At 42.6% G+C, this 18904-nt stretch overlaps 1 protein-coding gene across 12 annotated transcripts in view; it reads left to right on the forward strand.

Moving 5' to 3' along the window:
- Positions 1 to 18593, forward strand: part of PECAM1 (platelet and endothelial cell adhesion molecule 1) — a 63072-nt gene extending 44479 nt beyond the window's left edge. For 3 of the 12 annotated variants that reach the window (XR_012154735.1, XM_073310143.1, XM_073310147.1), the window contains 2 exons: positions 10947 to 10969; positions 11584 to 13342. Coding sequence is in view for 10 of the 12 variants with exons in the window: in XM_073310143.1 (XP_073166244.1) it covers positions 10947 to 10969; positions 11584 to 11589 (29 nt within the window). In the remaining 2 variants the exon portion in view is untranslated. Of the gene's footprint in view, positions 1 to 769; positions 827 to 10946; positions 13343 to 17142 lie in introns of those variants that run through there. The other 9 variants (XM_073310138.1, XM_073310145.1, XM_073310142.1 and 6 more) reach the window with 6 other exon arrangements.
- The last annotated feature ends 311 nt before the right edge of the window (positions 18594 to 18904 follow it).

Raw genomic sequence — 18904 nt, forward strand, 5'->3', positions numbered from 1 at the left:
TTCCACTCTGTCTTCAGCTCATGCACTGGCATGGTAAATTTGGAACTGTCTTGCATATTCCCACTCCACCACCATGAACTGGGGGATCTCCCTTTTGTAAAAATGTTGTTGATCCTGAACACTGGAGCTTTGAGTGTGCGAACGTTCCTTGAGCCTTTCTACAAAACTAAAGCAGCTCCATGAAAGGAAGATTTAACTAGAAGAAGCACAGAGCATGTGAGCAGTTTTCAGAACGCAGACCTCATTTTGTGAGCCCTCACGTCACTTAAAGCAGCTTAGGGTGACCAGATGTCCCGATTTTATAGTCTCTATTTTGGGGTCTTTTTCTTATATAGGTTCCTATTACCCCCCACCCCTCTCCTGATTTTTCACATTTGCTGTCTAGTCATCCTAAAGCAGCTTGTCCAGTTTGAGGGAAACTATTGAGGGAAAAGCTTTACCCTAGGGTAAGATATTCCTTGAAAAATCTGAGGATCAGTTTAATGCTGGGGAAACTTGTGCATGTGTGTGTGTGAGTGAGAGGGAGAATCAAATTTATAATGGGAAGCTAATTTCAACGTTAACTAGAGAGGGTCCATCTCTCTATAACATAGACACGGGGAGGATCGGGGGAACAGCTGCTTTTTCATCCCGACATGGAATGGCGCATTGCTGTTTATATAACGGTTTCCTCTAAAAGTAAAACAGTGTGTTCTGTTTGTGTAAGGAGTTTAACATAACGCAAACAAAAAAAGGAAATAAATTGATTCTGTGCCAATACATTTTCCAGCTCCTGTAAAGAAGGGGACTGATACAGTATATAGTGAAATCAGAAAAGCTAATAATGGTAAGTAAGCTAGTGAAAAATTAAACACATGAAGGAAGTTTGGAAGCATTTGTATCTAGATAGATTAGAAGGTAAAGGATATAGAAAAGCGACATTGAGGTCCTATGGACACATCCCACATAGCAGCTAAGAACATTTAAGTGCTGATACATTTCATAGCATCTTTGTGATTTCCCCCAGTGTGGTGAGATTAACAACTGGAACATCTGCTCCATTAATCCATTCATTTTGTATCTCCCAAAAAGGGCTGCTTCAGATCTGGATCTGAATCTGGATTTGAACTTGCCCCAAATTTGTGCGGGTTTGGGGTTTGTGTTCTGAATCTAGCTCATTTCCAATTGCTAATATTTATCTTGTTCAGGGTTTGCCGGGGAGGGGGTTGGTTTTTTTGAAGCCCACTCCTTTCAGTAGGCTTCAGAGCCCAAGCCCAACCCAAGCCGCAGCTTCAAAATGCTGTGTACGCATGTATCTTTTTAGAATGCTAGCACCAGCCCAAAACTGTCCTCCCCGGCTGAAATATGCTAGTGGCTCACTTTTTCTGATACTGTAGAATACTATGTACTTTGGGGTATTTCTTCTGTTTTCCTGTCTTAATAATAGTTATTTTAAAAATATATATAACTCCCACACATCTGTATTGCAGCCTCCACCCCATTCTGCCCCTAAACCTAACCACTTTGAAGCAATGTTATCATACTTAATTTCTTTTTTAATATAATCAGATTCCCTCCAAATTGTGGACACTACCCACTTCCTCCTGGCAGATTCTGAGGTCAGCAAGGATCCTTCTCTGTACCTGGATCCCAGCAGCTATCTTACTGCTGGTGACTATCGACAGTTGCTGTGGCAGCGCTGAAATTCCAGAGACACCTAGGTTAAGGGTGCTTCCTGCTAGCTTGTCAAACACTCCATCAGAGAGGATTTCCTTCCATCTCCTTTGTATTAGGAAATATCTATTTGTAAATGTCAGCCTGTAGTCTGGCCAGTTTCTCTTTTTTTCTCGCCATGTGGCTTTCGTGGTGCATGTCACGTTTGTTTTTCTATTTTTCAATTTTCATCTGGGATTGTCCTTCCCCGCCATACACAGTTTGCAATTCTATAGAACCTCCCCTCTGAGAATCACACAATACTTCAAAAATCTCACTTAGTTTTAGCACGTGAGGCACAGTAGGTCAGTTTTATCTCCATTTTTCAGCTGAGTAAACAGAGAGATTGAGTCATTTGCTTAGAGTCACATAGATGGACAATGGCAAAGCTGGGAATAGAGCCTAGGAGTTCTGATTCCCAGTTCATTGCTATAACCACTAGTCCACACTCCCTCTTTGTAGTCTTTCTTTCACCAAAAAGCAAAATAGCCTTTATCCTAAAGAAGAGGTCAGTTACATGGCAGAGAGCAGCCCTTGTGGCTTTGTAAGACTGCAGATTTCAGGAATCTGACCCAAAGCCCATTGAAGTCAATGAAAAGATTCCCACTGATCCATGGGCTTTGGATCAGGCCCTTAATGGAATGCAGAAACAGACTGTGTACTTCTTTCTTTGTGCCAGGGTGGTGAAGCCAGAAGTATTATGCCTTTCATGATTCCATTCCTTTTCCCAGAGTGGAGAGAGCTGTATGTACGGCAGAGACCTTTTGCAAGACCTAATTCATCAGATCAAGCGTGTTTGAGAGGATTATTATTCAAGGCACTTATAAACCTGTATTTGTTGTAAGGCAGGAAGTCCAGCAAAATGAGATTCGATTGAAAGTCTGGGCTGAATTGGACAGATGAGACGCAAGCACCCCCTTAATCTTACAGTCCACCTGCTCCCTTATACATAACATTCTACATTTTCAGTTATTTTTGGAAACTTAATAACAGCGTATTGTTCTAATCGCATTTGTTTTTCCTGACTGACACACAGGAAAAGTGTTTCAAATAGATAAGCAGGACATCACACAGGCGTGCAGTAGTTTTGGATGGCTACATTACATATTTCAACATCATATTTACTTTGTTTATGGCTAGGCTGCATGATAGCACTGTAGTAAAGGGTACACACAGATGTGGCAGGGTTCAGGGTCCCTGTACAGCAGGGACATGTTCAGCCATTCAAACTGATGAATGTTTTAGAGCCCGATCTTGCAAGATGCTGGGTGCCTCCTATGAGGTGCTGGGGACCCCCAACCTCCATTGACATCAATCGGTTTGATGCCAATGGGGGCTGAGTCTTCAGCCTAATACCTTACAGGAGCTGCCCAGCACTCTGCAGTATCAGACCCTTGACTGGGAAGAACAGATGAGCTCAGGGAAGCTGTTTTTAGGGGATGAGCCTATGATGTCTGGTATGTTGGGTGAGCCAGCTGTGGTATCCAGAATCAAATAGGCTAACCCATCCTCTATGACCATGTAAAACAGAATTAGGGTGAAAAGCACCCAGAAACTTAATTAAACTCAGAACCTTGGAGCCCATCTCAAATTCACTGTCAAGTTCTCAAAATAAATTACCCTATTCCTCCACCCCCAACTAAAGTCTTCTACTTAAAAAAAAAAGGGGGTGGGGGGGGAAAGCAGCTGAAATGTTTTCAATGAGAGCTTATCCTGGGTCCTCTTCTGGAGGAATCAGTGTTGTCTTGGGGTCAGAGTGAGGGACTAGGAGTTAGGCCATCTGAGTTATATTCCTGTCCCTCCCACTGACCCACGTGTGACTTTGGGCAAGTCTCTTGACCTGTCTGCTACTTCCCTGCAATACAGAATGTTGGGAGGATACATTCATTGATACGGGCTATGAGAGTACTTGGCTTAATTGGGATTCTCTCCATTTTACAGAGGATGTGGGGTGGATGAGCTTAATATTTTTGAAGAGCCTTGAGATCCATGACTGAAAGATGCCATAAGTGCAAAGTGAAAAGGAGTACTTGTGGCACCTTAGAGACTAACAAATTTATTTTGAGCTGTAGCTCACGAAAGCTTATGCTCAAATAAATTTGTTAGTCTCTAACGTGCCACAAGTACTCCTTTTCTTTTTGCGGATACAGACTAACACGGCTGCTACTCTGAAACCTGTCATAAGTGCAAAGTATTACTGTTATTCCATGGCAGGGCGTTAACTGATTCAGATTAATGTTGCATCATCTGTCTGAGCATAATGCTAACACTTCAACACTTTTTCTTTCTGTCATACTTGCTATATCTAACACACATTGGTACAGCGAGGCAGCAGGCTGTTTTTTAAACAGGCATCGATCTCAGCAGGCCTGAGGGCTTGCTTACTATTGAAAGTTAGTTTGGATTAAGGTCAGGTGTGAATTTAATGCATAATAGCTATTCCAGAATAACTTGTGTGAATGCTCTTATTCCAGAATAAAATGGCCTTGTTCCTGTTCATCTTAATCCACTTGGATTAATCCAGGAACAAGAGACTCTCATTCCAGAATAAGAGCATCCATACATGGAGCTATTCCTGAATAATGCCATGTCTGGATAAGCCCTGTTTCTCATTTACACTAAGGCCCCTCTGGCAGTAGGTATAAATTACAATGAAATCCACTTTAATGTCCCCTTTATTCTTCCAGGGAAGTGTAAAGGGGTCTTACTGTAAAGGAGAATTTGGTCCTCAGTTTATTTAAAAAGATGTGGTTCTTCTGAGGGTAACTAATGAGGTCTGTAGCACAGTAGCCATTAGTCTGTCAGATAATCAGAGAGGCAGTATGGTCTGAGTATGGTACAGAGAGCCAAGAACTTCTGAGTTCTAATCCTAACTCTGCCACTGACCGAGGCCATGTCTATGCTATAGCGGCATCGCTCTGCCACTATAGCACTGTGGTGTAGACGCTTCCTATGTCGACACATGTTGATGGGGGTTTTCCGTTAATGTAGTTAATCCATCTCTCGGAGAAGCAGTAGCTAGGTGGTCAGAAGAATCCTTCCATCGACCTAGCTCTGTCTACACAGAGGGTTAAGTCAACCTAACTACAGCGGTCACGGTGAGACACAGCTAGGTTGATCTAATTTTTAAGTGTAGATCAGGCCTAAGTGTGGACCTTGTGGCTGCTGGACTCTTTCCTCACTCATAAATTGGGGATAACACTCGCCTGCCTAATTGCTTTGGGGCATAGTGTGGATTAATGAACTGATACTGGTCACATTGCTTTGAAGATGTTAAGTGTTATATGTAGGGCCCTACCAAATTCACAGTCCATTTTGGTCAATTTCATGGTCATAGGATTTTAAAAACTGTAAATGTCATGACTTCAGATATTTAAATCTGAAATGTCAGTGTTGTAATTGTAGGGGTCCTGGCCCAAAAAGGAGTTGTGGGGGGATTGCAAGGTTATTGTAGCGGGGTTGCAGTAGTGCTACCCTTAACTTCTGCGCTGTGGCAAGGAGCCCAGCAGCAGTGCAGAAGGAAGGGTGGCCTGGTATGGTATTGCCACCCTTACTTCTGTGCTGCTGCTGGCAGGGCACTGCCTCAAAGCTCGGTGCCTGGCCAACAGCTGCTGCTCTCTGGCCACCCAGCTCTGTAGGCAGCCACGCACAAGTAAGGGTTGCAATACCACAACCCCCCTAAAATAACCTTGTGACCCCCCCCCACAACCCTCTTTTGGGTCAGGACCCCCAGTTTGAGAAATGCTGGTCTCCCCTGTGAAATCTGTGTAGTGTAGGGTGAAAGCACACAAAAGACCAAATTTCACGGGGGGGAGGACCAGATTTCTGGATTACATTTTTCATGGCCATGAGTTTGGTAGAGCCCTAGTTATATGGGTGCTAAATATTATATTATTACACGATTCAAGGCCACTTCAGTTTTTTAATCAGAGACAGCGCCCATTACAGGGCTTCATGTATAATTTTGCCTTTCCAGAGAATTTATTATGACCAATGAGAATTTTGTAGTGTGAATCTCCTGTGGGGGAAGAAGTTGCATGGGATGTCAGAGGTCACTAACTGTTGCTTTGTTGATACAATTTGATGTGATAACTGAGCCAGACTCTGTTTTGGCTTTCACTTCTGACTGTGCTGTCACTAGTGTGCGCTGCAAGGTCCTCTCAGTGACTAGCACATCTTGACCTTCCAGCTCAGAGAACTTAGGGAACCAGAGATCCTCCCTGTCCTGAGTCATAAAGTGGCTGGGGTTCTGCATAGGGTTGCCAATCCTCCTGGATTGTCCTGGAGTCTCCAGGAATTAAAGAATGTCATGTGATGAAACCTCCAGGAATACAGCCAACCAATATTGGCAACCCTACTTCTGAACTTTACTGCCCCTTTTTCTCATTGCCAGTCAGTCCTCTGAGTATCTGAGCCTCCTCCTTGGTTGTCAGAGTTCTAGTCTTGTATTGCCTGCTCTTACCCCGTTTCCATTTCCTCTTGTAAATGCCATTCTGAGGCCCCGACTTCACCTCCTCTAGTTTCTGTGTCCCAGCCTCGTTACTGTGCTGATTTCCTAGTTCACCCCAATATGCAATGTCAATGGCTACCTAGAGGGTTGGGTGTAGAGATGGGCCTGAGATGTACAAAGTCAGTTCTGCATTTCAAACCCCCAAACGTTTTTTCTGGTTCACACCTGGGGTTTTGTAGAGGAAAGCGGCAGAGTGTGAAATTCAAATCTCTTCAGGCCGATCTTGGTTTAAAATTAAATAGCAGGAGACCTCAGTCTACTCAGCTGCACTCCGGATACAGTCACCTGTATGGCACAGGAGCAATTTCAGTACATGGATTTCTTTACTGAGGACTCTGCATTATCACATCTATGTCAAGCCCTGAAACAATGAGTGGAAGCTGCCCTGCCCAGCGAAAGGTCCATCTGATTCCAAGCCACAGGCCTGTAAAGATATGGCAAGATGGCGTCAGAGCTTAGTTTAAAACTTCTGTTTCTTTAATGCATCACATTTTTTTCTCAAGCACGTAGGTGTCTACTTTAAGGCTTTATGGGAAACATGGATGCTTTAAGTCCCAAACAACCAAACCCTACATCAGTTGCTTTTCTGAGAATGACCTCTCAGAATGACACCCGTATTAGTGTTTCTGATATTGCAGCTTCACTCTGACAAGGACCCCCTGTCAGGACGGCTCTTGATGAAGGTCCTCAAAATGCTCCTTGCTCCAAATGCACTTTGGAAAGGGATGTTTTTTGGGGTGGGTGGAGTTTTGTATCCATCTCTGTCCCACAGCAACCACTCAGTGCTCAGAGACCTTCCTAAGCTTTTAAGGACACACTATTTCCCACAAAGTATATTTGTGAATTCCTGCTTGTTCAGTGTATTTCCTCTAAGGGTCTGGTCCAAAATCCACTGATGTCTATGGGAAGGTTTTCAATGACTTTGGGTGGGCATTGGATGGACCCACCCAGCCATCCTCTGTGGCATCACAGAGCTGATTGTGATTCATTACCATGGGGTTCCTGGACTGCTCTCTATTTTTAATCCCTCTTTGGGAAAAGGGAAATCTAGCACACAAAATACATAGCTAAACCCAGGTCTGCTTACACTGGAAAAACGAATCAGTAACTGAGAGGCAGTTGCAGCGGCGAGACAGGAAGTTTTAAGAATCCTATTGCAACCAACAATATACTGTGGAAAAACAAATATTCCCCAGCGGAAAGAGGCATGAGAAATCCCTACTGCATTGGGCGGGTTGAAACAAGCTATTAGAAGTTGGCCCCGGTAATCAGGAAATCTGCTCTACCATTTTCCTGCTGCCAGGCTCCAGATGTCGTACAGTACCTTTGTATTGAGCTGGGAGAATATTCACTAGAGTGGTGAAAAATCTTTATCAGCAAAACAAGACACGAAAGGAAACTCTCCTGGTTTGGGACTTCATTGCAAATTGCAAAGCTCGGCCCTGGTTGGCCAAATTTTCTGCCAACCTGGAAGAGGTGGAAACTATAAGCCCTGTGGTGACTTTTTTTTTTTTAAACTAAATCTGAGCCCACAACAATACCCCCCAGAGCCAACAGCTTACCTGCTCTGGGGTATCCAAGATCCAGCTCTGGGTCAAAATCTTCTGTCTAGACTCTCTTCTCCAGTAATGTGTGAATTGAAATCTGGATCTGAACAGTTCTCTATTGTGTGGCATGCAAAGTTCATAGCTGGACCCAAATTTTGTAGTGTGGGCATGCTTCTAGTTTTCAGCTGAAACCAAGGCAAAGCTTAGTGGTTTCAGCCCCATCTACGTATGCATGGAGTTTCTGGGTTCAGCTGAACCCCAAATTTAAGGCAAAATATGTGTGTACTCATGTGTAATGGCATCCTTGGGGCTATGCAATCTGTGCAATGGAGCTACTGCAGGTTTCTCTTGCTTTAACTCAGATCACTCTTTAACCCCCCCTTTTCTTTATACTCTCAATCAATCCATCATGGACACATGACTGAATCTAAACATAGCCTCTGACTGGTTGATATATACTTATGAGATTTGCAAATCTCTCTCTAAGCGTGAATGGGCCTCCATGCTCCCAAATACCCAGTAGCTATATTTGGAAATATATAGCAAAGCCTAACAGGGCTGGCATTCATGCTATGTGGCAAATTCAGTATTTGTTTCCATCATGCAAATGTATTATTTGAGCCTAATACACCATTGAGAAAAAAAGAACTTTTAGTCCTCAGTAACTCATACATGTACACTACCTCTTTAATACTTGGCAAATATCTCCTCAACCACAGTATTTGTAACTTCAGGTCATTTATTCCCTGGTGCCCATAACAGAACCCATTACCGCTGCTCTGGAAGAAAATTGGCAACTCTACCCATACGTGATCAGAACCCAGAATATCTCTGCACCTTTTCCTGCCTCCTTTCATAGGAGTAAGCTCTGTTTCTTTCGAAAACACCAGTATTTCCCAACGTAACAATAAAATCCAGTTTGGTTTAGATAAAAAAAATCACTGTATATGTATTTAAAGGTTACAATAAGGAAAAAAAGTTTTGTAAAACATTAATGGCTTCTGCAAAAAGCACCAACTAGGCAGCCCTATAGTTTAATTACAGAATATTTGTGTTTACCTGGTTCACAACTTTGCAGAAATCACTTAGACCTCTAACAGCCGAAGTGGTATCCCTCAGACCACAAACGCAGTTGTGTGACATTTCCCTGACAGGAGCAATGGTGTTTACCTAGAAACCCAACTAGTTATTGGCCACATGCCTTTTGATCTTGGGTGACACAGTTACAAGGCGGTGGGTGATCTGTTGTTGTCACATAGGACAAAGTAGCTTTGGATTAGCAAACATCTGTCCACTTGAAGTTTGGGAAATATGTAATATTTATAATTTCCTCCTTTGTGATAGCATGATACACAGTGACTGAGGCTTTGCATGCATTCTCCTTAATAAGCTGTTTCATAAATAATATAGCTAGTTTTGTCCATTTCAAGTTCGACTTTGATTTAGCAGTGGGTAAATGGCATTATTGTTTTGAGCTGTATCTACTTCCAGCAATCAAAAAGCTTTTGCATATTTTCCAAAAATCTTTTCTTTTGCTCCTCTCAGACGGGATAAGACGATTGGGTCCAATTTTGTATTGAAGTCAATGGAGTTGCACTGGCATAAAAACAATGTGACTGAGTGCAGACTCCGATTTCTGAGATCAAGTGGTAGGGCTAAAGACACCAAGCAACACTTCCTTTAGGCAGAACTCCGGGAATGTAAATGAACAGTTAAATAAGACAGTCATAATTCTAATGTAATAAAAATGCTGATAATAGAAATCTTATGTACATCTACTTCGCTAAGAAGGGACTTAACTGGTCACAAAAATGTGACTGGCACAGCCATGAAGCTGTGAGGGGAATTATTTATCATGGTACAAGAACATACAACTTTGAGTAACAGGATGAAACTGAACAAAGGTGAATTTACATTGGATGTCAAAGAAAACATCTTCAGGGTGAGACCTACTAAACTGTTCACTAGCCATAGCCACCATCTTTTTGTATTTGCATAGTGTCTTTCATTCAGGGATTTCCATGGGCTTTTTGAATTGAATTAATTAAGCATCACACCCCCTGGAGTAGGTTAAGATTATTATATGCAATTTTAAAAATGGGTAAACTGAGCTAAAGGAAGGTTAAGTGACTTGTCCAAATTCACACAGCAAATTGTGCCAGAGCCAGGATTAATGTGAAGTCCTGACCCCAATCACTTGCTCTGTGTATTAGTCCACCGTGCTTGCCGTGGTCATTCTGCATTGAACCTCATTGTGCCAAAAAGCATTCACTGGAATTGAACACTAGTGTGTATCTCCTGTGCAACAAGGATCAGTAGATCACACAAACATACTACTTTAAACAAGTATGATAACCCCATCTAAGAGGAAGACGAGTCGCTCTCCTAACCTCTCTACACACCCACTTTTTAGATGGGGAACATTTCCGTAGCAACACAGAAGTTTTGGTTTTTTTCAGATGGCAATCGTTAAATCCACACTAATCATAAACACAAGGGGCCTGATCCAAAGCCCACTGAAGTTGAGTGGAAAGACGCCCATTGCCTTCGGGAGGCTTTGGACCAGGCTGAAGAATCTTTTTATTAATTAAATCTTGGGTATCTTTTGGGGATCTCCTTTTTCTTTGGCATTTGTACCCTTCTCAGGATTCTCGGACCAATTCCCTCCCTGGCACTGCATCTTGAATGGTCCTTTGAAATATGTGTTAACTACTTATGCTAAACAATCTGTTTCATCTTGTATTTAGCTGTGATACTCTGAGTAAGTTTCCCAGGCCTGAAGAAGAGCTCTGTGTAAGCTCAAAAGCTTCTCTCTCTCATCAACAGAAGTTGGTCCCATAAAAGATATTACCTCACCCAGCCTGCATCAGACAAACCATCTAGGAGTGGGAAGTAGAGCATATCACCCATGATAACTTGCCTCTAAAAGGAAGTTTCTGTCACGTGCAACAGCTGCTTGTATTCTCAGGAGGGAATATTTTGTCACTCAGACAGACTTCTGCCTTTCTGAGTCCCTACATGGAGCAGGTGTGGGGGAGTAACTGCCCCTCAAACTTTCCAGCTAGCTGGTTTATGTCACTGCAAAATTACCAAGTGCAATGCAAGAAAATTTAACCCTGAATTCTCATTTATTTGTATGTAAAGCTGATCCCTTTCAAATGTGCCATTCAATTTCTAAACTATATTTTATTTTGCAGATTCTGGGGAAAACAGACACTCTGTAAGTATACATTTTATTTGAGGAATAAGAGATTGGGGAATTAGATTGGGATAACCGTTTGATCAGCGAAATAACATGGAAGGGTATTATATTTTTGTATTGTTTGCAATACTTTGGAAATGTACTACTTAGCACTTTCATTTATATCCTTATTGGCCAGGTTTTCTCTGATATATTTATATAGCAGTGAGCACTAAAAGTCATATGAAATAACTGGTATTTGAGAAAGCCACTATAAAGCACAGTTGGTCCATGATGACTCTTCGAAAGGGGAGTTTACACATGAAAAAACACAACTGTGCAGATTTGGCTTGGTTGCAGGGGTGTGCGCTCTGACACAGCAGAGCCAAGCTTGGGAATGTCCTCAGACTTCCACTGGGCTGATGTATTCAAGAGCATGATGGTGCTGAACCACTTGAGGATGGATGTGAGGGCCTGCTGGGCTGGCCAGTCTGTGGAGTAATAGCATCAGTGTCAAGTGGGAAAAGAGGCGAATGAAAAAAGGGTGTTTAGAACCTTAGCTGGAAAAACGACAGTGGGGCTAGCACCAATTGTGTCTCCTTCCCAAGGAGTGTGCCTGCATATGAACCCTGGGAGATTTTTACCATTTGCAGGTGTGATTTCCTTCTTAAGGTGTAGAGCGAGGGGATTTCCTGACTGTGACTATTGGCTCGAGCCGAAGCTTGCGTTCAACTCTGCCTGTGCTCCTGACCTGTGCTATGTAGCACCTTCAACCAGGATATTAGAAGACGGGCCGACTGGCAGGATTGTTGATGGAGACTGTGACATTCTAAACAAATATTAATGGAAAGCAAATGCTGACGTTATTACGATCATCCAATCAGGGAACCGGAGCAACACCATGTGGTGTAAGAGCCCAGCCAAACTAACCACTGCAGCTCAAATTTAATGGACAATCTACCAGTCAAGGAATGATACGATGAATAGCTTTGAACACCAAACTAATCAGAGGAAAAGCCAATTTGTGGAGAGAATGAGTGGCTAAATGCCTCAAATGAATGATCACTTGGCTCTGCTGAAATGCAAAAGACGAAGTACAAGCACTCCAGAAATAATGATATTAACGTTATTGAACAAATACTTTCCGACTATGCCCCCAGGGTGCTGTTCGGTAATATCATGGTTATTAATTATTATTACTAGTGCTGTTGTGTTAGCACCCAAAATGGGCCGGGCACTGGGTAAACACACAGAAAGAGACAGTCCCTGCCCTGATATATTTATAATCTGATTTTAAAAGAATAATTGAGAAGCACACAATGAAAACCATACTATGATCAAACCTGCCCTCATAAGACTAGAGAGAGTAAGAGAAAGAGAGGAGGAGCCTATCCAGAGGCTAAACTCTGAGGTCTTTTGCTCAGTCCTTACTCAGGCAAAATCCTGATTATAGTCCTCTAGGATTTGATTTGAAGAACAGGGAGTTTTCAAAGGTAACTCTTGAAAAAGAAAAGGAGGGAGGAACTGCCACATATTGAGGGACACTGCAGAGGCCCAGTTGCCTCCTGGTCTTAGACAAGATGGTTGAATCCCTAAAAGGCAGCTGGTAGAGCTCAGATACCTGTTGGGACAAGGTTGGAGGCAGTCTCAAGGGTAGGCAGGGTCAGCCCCAGGCTCAGAGGAAGTGTGCCTGTAGGTATAAGATCCCTCCCACAAAGCAGGGCGGGAGTGTATTTTTCCTGCCACTTATTTTATATGACTCAGGAGCATTTGCTTAAAAAAACGAACTGTAGCAAATAGGAGACTTGTAAATAACAATCACAGTAGCACTCTCTCTCAGCTAACGATACACGTTCAGGCCTGGTCTACATTACAGAGTTAGGTCGTCATAAGCTGCCTTACGTCCACCTAACTCTGTAAGCGTCTACACTAAAATGTAGCTCCCATCGATGTAACTCACCCGCTACACCGACTTCATAACTCCACCTCCGGGAGAGGCGTAGCGCTTAGGTCAATGTAGTTAGGTTGACGCAGTGTTAGTGTAGACATTGCGTTGCTTACATTGACTGTTTGTTGCCTTTCAGAAGTTGTCCCACAATGCCCCACACTGACAGTTAACTCTGTGCAAGTGCTCCTGGTGAGGACATGCACTGCCGACATAAGGAGTGTAGGCCGGAAATGGAAAAGTGATTTAATTACTGCGGTGGCTGTATGTCGACATGACTTAGGTTGACTTAATTTTGTAGTGTAGACTTGCTCTCCGGCTCTGAAAGGCAGGGGCCTCCACCTTCCATCAGCACTCAAGTCCACATGGGATACAAAAGAAAACCTCTGTATTGTTTACAGTCCATTGGCAGAGCATTGAAGGTCATGGAGTGTGTTACAATAAACAGGCGGATTTTAATAGGCAAATAGGGTTTATTTTTCATTGTCATCTAAAGGTTTGGGGTTTTACTTTGCTCTCTATCTTCTAAAAATAAATCAAGCCTCGTTCTCCACCCAATTGCAAGGATACAACCTCATGGTTGTCACAGAGGAGAATTTTTTTTTTTTTTAAATCTGTCGTCGGGATAAGGGCTGAGTATACACAGGAGAAGGTGGAAAGAAGTAACTGCAGCAAACAGCTGGCGTGGACCTGAATGGGAGGCATTGTCCTTTCTCAGTGCTCTGGATTGCCTGTTGGAACCAAGGCTGCATATCTTCTGCACCCTTGGACTTCAGTAAGAGGTTCTGAGCATGCAGCATTGAGGCCTTTGTTTGCACCCTTATCCATAACTGCTACATCAAGCAGAGTTCCACATACACTCTAGCTGCTAACGTGAACTGAGCCCTTGCTGTATAGAACTTACACAGGTATTTCCCAATGCTTGTAAGGTACAGAGTAAGTGAGCCAGGGGACAGTCAGTCCTCCTGGGTTCTGTGGCCAGCTCTGTCATTGACTTGTCTGGCCTTGACCCAATCATTCATCACTGTTTTACAGTTGGGCAAAAGGAATTTAATATCTCCCTCACGAGAGTGCTGAGTGGCTTCATTAATTCATGTTTGCAAAGCACTCCGAGATCTTTGTATGAAAGGTGCCATTGATGTGCCATCATTATGATAATTTTGATAATTTTGATGATTTTTTCAATTACCAAAATTGAGTCTAGAAGCCATTACCTGGAGCCATATAGAGGCTGCTTTGGTTCTTGAATGGGCTGCAGTGAAAACACCTCAGCACCCTATGTAAATAATTTTGGCTTTAATTAATTGGACCCTGACATTTTACCATCTCCTGGCAAACTAGATGAGAGGAGTTGGATTTAGGGCTGCATTTTCCTTGCTTGCATAAATTCCTGTTTGCAGCTGGAGAGTAGTAATAAGATCTCCTGTAAAATTCAACAGACTGTCCCAAACATTTTTAGTTTCTCATCAATACACAAAAGAAAAACCTGCTTTGGAATAAGCTGTGCATGTTACCTGACTTTTCCCCAGCGATATGCCCTTGGGGTTCACATGGACAGCACACAGATGTGCAGGATCAGGATGTGCATGTACCACTAAACTTAACCTCTGAGGGTGAGCACGATACTTCCCAGGAAATGGCACTTGTGCAATACACAGGCATCCCCTAGAAACTCTGACATAACGTTATCGGACAGGAAACACCCTACTAGGCATCCCTGTTGCAGTTAAATACTGTAACTTCTCCTGATTTAAATAGCTATTTGAATCACCAGGGCTTGTGCGGACAGGGCCCAGGTCTGCTCGCAGGGCCAACTCTGGATTAAAAAGCACCATCAGGCCTTTGTTCTTTTCCTGCTGATCAGGAGCAATCCAGAGTGTTTCTTTATCTTCACATAAATGAGCCACAGTGGGGATCAGAAAGTGAATTTCCTCGTGGGTTTTTTCTTTTCTTTTCTTTTTTTTTTTCTTTTCTTTTCTTCTCAACATTGCTCAGGCAACGTAAAAGTGCAGAGAGAAAAGAGTTGGAGAGATTCTGGCTGTGCCTTCTCGCCTCGTTTTATTGAAGTACTTCTCTTCTGTAGCTTATTTTCCTGCAGCACTATGCTCTGCCATGCCTCACAGGTAGAGTCCAACTGAGGGGAGTTGCTGACCCTGCCTATCAAAGCAAAAAGAGTCCTAATAACATGATCAAGTGGCTTAACCTTCCTTTCCAGGCAGTTTTCTACTTTAGAAGTCTGGAGAAGATCTTGGGGGAGGTGGAGGATCTCTCCGCAGGGGAGACTGGCCCTGCTGCTGCTCTTGCTGCCCCTGATATGTGGATAGAGGCCTTTGGTCTCCAGGCCTGAAACTGTGGCATCCTAATCAAAGGGAACATGTTGAGGAAAGAAAGTAATGCCCAGATAGCAGGTTTCCTGGCTATAGCTACATGTCAGAGTGTAGGTCTTGAAAAGAAGGGCTTGTCTACACTACCTGCCGAATCAGCAGGCAGCGATTGATCCAGCGGGGGCCCATTTATCACATCTAGTATAGACGCGATAAATCGACTGCTGAGCACTCTCCCGTCGACTTCGGTACTCCACCAGAATGAGAAGCGCAAGTGGAGTTGACGGGAGAGCGTCAGCTGTCGAATTACCACAGTGAAGACACCGCGGTAAGTTGATCTAAGTACGTCGACTTCAGCCACGCTATTCACATAGCTGAAGTAGCGTCTCTTAGATCAACCTCACCCGATAGCGTAGACAAGCCCGAAGACTCATGATTTGACATTTTCATGGAGATAATATGACACAGTGGGGATTTTTGTGGCAATACACCATACAAATGTATTGCGGGGGACAGATGGGAGTAAGGACTGTGGGACTGAACCCCTATTTGGAGTCTGGGTTTCAGAGGTGTGGGCACATGCCTTCCTTTTGACTTCAGCAACGGTTGTGGGTGCTTGAAATCTGACCCTTGGTGTGTGCTTCTTACTTCAAATTCAAGTAATGCTGTCCCACTCGCTTCTAATAAACCTATTAGATTATGATGTTCTGCGTTAATGGTGAGGAAGTCATAAGGCAAAGCCAAGAACTGTTGCGTTGAAGAAAAAAAAATGAAGAAAACAGCTTTATAATGAGCTCTCCCCCCTCCATTACACCAACCTCAGCCCCTAAGAAGTTGTGTCACTGTCAGAATAAGTCTAATCCAGCATGAAAACAATGAAGAACTTTGCTCCCTCCACGCCGTGTGAGGCCACGATAAAAGTGAGCCCAGTGCTTTAAAAAATGCCACACATTGACAACTACATTGACATTACACAGATTCACGGTAAGGTTTTGATCTCATTTAAGTCAACGCATTAGACAAATCCAGTCGAGGCCTGAATTATTTAAATAGGTTAAAATCAAATTGCAGTCCAAGTTCTGATTAGAGAGGGGCACAGACCAAAGTAACCTGGGCCTGAACACGTTGGACTTGAGGAATATTCAGAACTAGATCCAAACTTTGGGCTTGTGGCCTCTTCTGTGTTTCTTGTCTGCTACAGGATTTTAGATCTTAAGTTCCATCCATAGGAAGTGTTTGCAAAAGAAATGGGTGTCTTTGAATTTTTTTTTACCTAAAGTGTCTGGAGTAAATTAATTGAATTACTAAGAGAGGAACTGGGAGGAGGTTTCCTTCCTGGAATCAAAGCTGGCAATCTTTCTAAGTTATTTAATGGTCTTAGTTTCTGAAAACATATTGAAGGAAATATCTTAACAATGAGATAGCCACTTCGCCAAATACTAATTTGGTATTGTGCTGGATTTGCAGCCATACATTCTGACTTCTTATTCTCCCCTGTCATTTTTACTTGTTTGTTTGTTTTATTTTGTCCTGGTGGTGAACGTGGACTGATTAGCATCACTTAGGACACATTGTACTTTCAGGTGTACATTTGTACTAATACAGAACGTACCATCCTGGAGACAAATGTCTCCAATTCTCCACCCACTTGCAGAACTGAAAATCTGGCCACTTATTTATTAGTCAGTGCCCAAACATAGATTTAGGTGCTTAACTATAGGCAAGCAGTTTGAAAATGTTAGCATAAATATCATGGTGTCTATTTCCTCTCTGTACCATGGAGATGTTGAATGACTTTGAAGAGAAGACATGATGATTGTTTAGCTGATTGTGCAGCTCTTGGAAGAGTTGTTATATTTCATCTCTTTATGCAATTTCATTGATCCAAGAGTTTTTTTTAAATTTATGCTTATTAGCTTTTTTCCCCTCCTCATTGCTAATAGAGAATAGAAGGTTCTCCTGATGCCACTTAACAGAGTCATCGGAAACATCAACTGCTGGGAGACAAAAACAAGATGCGAGATGATGTGCCTGTTTCAAAAGCTCTATGGCACTTATTTATGAACCTGCCTGGCTCCTCTCTTCAATGTTCATTTCCTCAGGGTGAACAACAGGGACATTCCTAAAGCATGTAATTTTAAAAAATTATGAATAAAGATTCAAATGGGAAAGTGCCTATGGAAACCAATGACCAATATCCCCCACATGGTTCATTTCTCTCACTAAAAGAGTTTTGTTTCTCTATCCTCCATTTCATCCTGCTCTGGGGAGGTGGGAGCATAGAGTAAGAGTACATTCTGGGCTTTTTAAAAACTTAATAACTGTACAGAGTTTCAGAACTTTACCAAGTGCCTACATTATTAGAAATACAAATATTCCTTGTTCTTTGTTAAATCACTTCTTGTATCTAAAAGGTTCACTGCTCATTGAGCTGGTTGGCATATTGGTTCTTTCTCAAAAGAATGACTGCACATCACAGTCCAGATTAGACAAAATATAGATCACAGATGTTGGGTCCCGGGTCAACAGATTTGGGCCTGAAGCGAAACCCTTTTCCAAATCCTATCCCCAAACTTCATTAAAGTTCAGAAGCTTATTTGGGTCCAGATTGTAACCTCATACCTGTCCCTACTTTATCTCTACAATATGCCAAACCAACACCTTGCTTCTGTGCTTTTGAAGATCAGCACCACATCCAGATTCCATCGTGGTGGCTGTTCCCTGTTTCAATAACAGGCTCAAAGAAAGCTGTGGATCCAAACACTCCAGTACTTTGGAGAAGTTTGGATCCAGATCAGAACTTTGCAGTTCATACTAATCTCAGGTTTATTGATGCAAAGAAAATCCAAACAAACAAAAACCCCAAACAGAGAATTTTTTTTCAGACTGTAAAGTGGGTCCCGATCCTGCAATCTGTTCCCATGTATCACTGCAGATTCAATTGCAGGATCAGGGACATAGATAAGAAGGCTCTTGTTTTAAATGACAAATAGCATTTAAAATAATTAAACCAACAAGGATCTAAGTCATTCTTACAGAGAGATGACATATGGACTCATATATATATTTACTGCTTTAAGCTCTATATCAAAGGCTCTGGAACAGAAAAGATATGTATCTCCTTTAAAAGCAAAGGATTTCTTCCCTCCTTCCCCCCCAGCTTAAACTGTTCAGTTTCTTACCGACCAGTAACTTTTTAATTTATTTTTCCCTAGGAAAAGGTTGCTTGTATCATAAAACATTTAAACCTTTCACAGACAACACGTGGTTTGTAGCACATCTCTGTTGGCAAATATACATTCGAGCATCCCATCAACCCTCCCACCCACCCCCCCAATAAAATGTTATTACAGTGAATTTGGAATTTGGAAAAGGTATTTTAATAAAGAAATCTTTGAACTTAACTTTGCATCCTTGGATGTTTTTCTTATCAGCAAATCACAAATGGCTGGGGGGCAGGTTATTATTAATGTTAAACTATGTGGGGATATCAGTGAATTGGAGGATCCTCCAAATTGGAGGATTGGGCCAAAAGAAATCTGATGAGGTTCAATAAGGATAAGTGCAGGGTCCTGCAGTTAGGACAGAAGAACCCAATGCACAGCTACAGACTAGGGACCGAATGGCTAGGCAGCAGTTCTGCGGAAAAGGACCTAGGGGTGACAGTGGACGAGAAGCTGGATATGAGTCAGCAGTGTGCCCTTG

This window comes from Lepidochelys kempii, chromosome 14, assembly GCF_965140265.1.
Source record: "Lepidochelys kempii isolate rLepKem1 chromosome 14, rLepKem1.hap2, whole genome shotgun sequence".
Classification (NCBI taxonomy): domain Eukaryota; kingdom Metazoa; phylum Chordata; order Testudines; family Cheloniidae; genus Lepidochelys; species Lepidochelys kempii.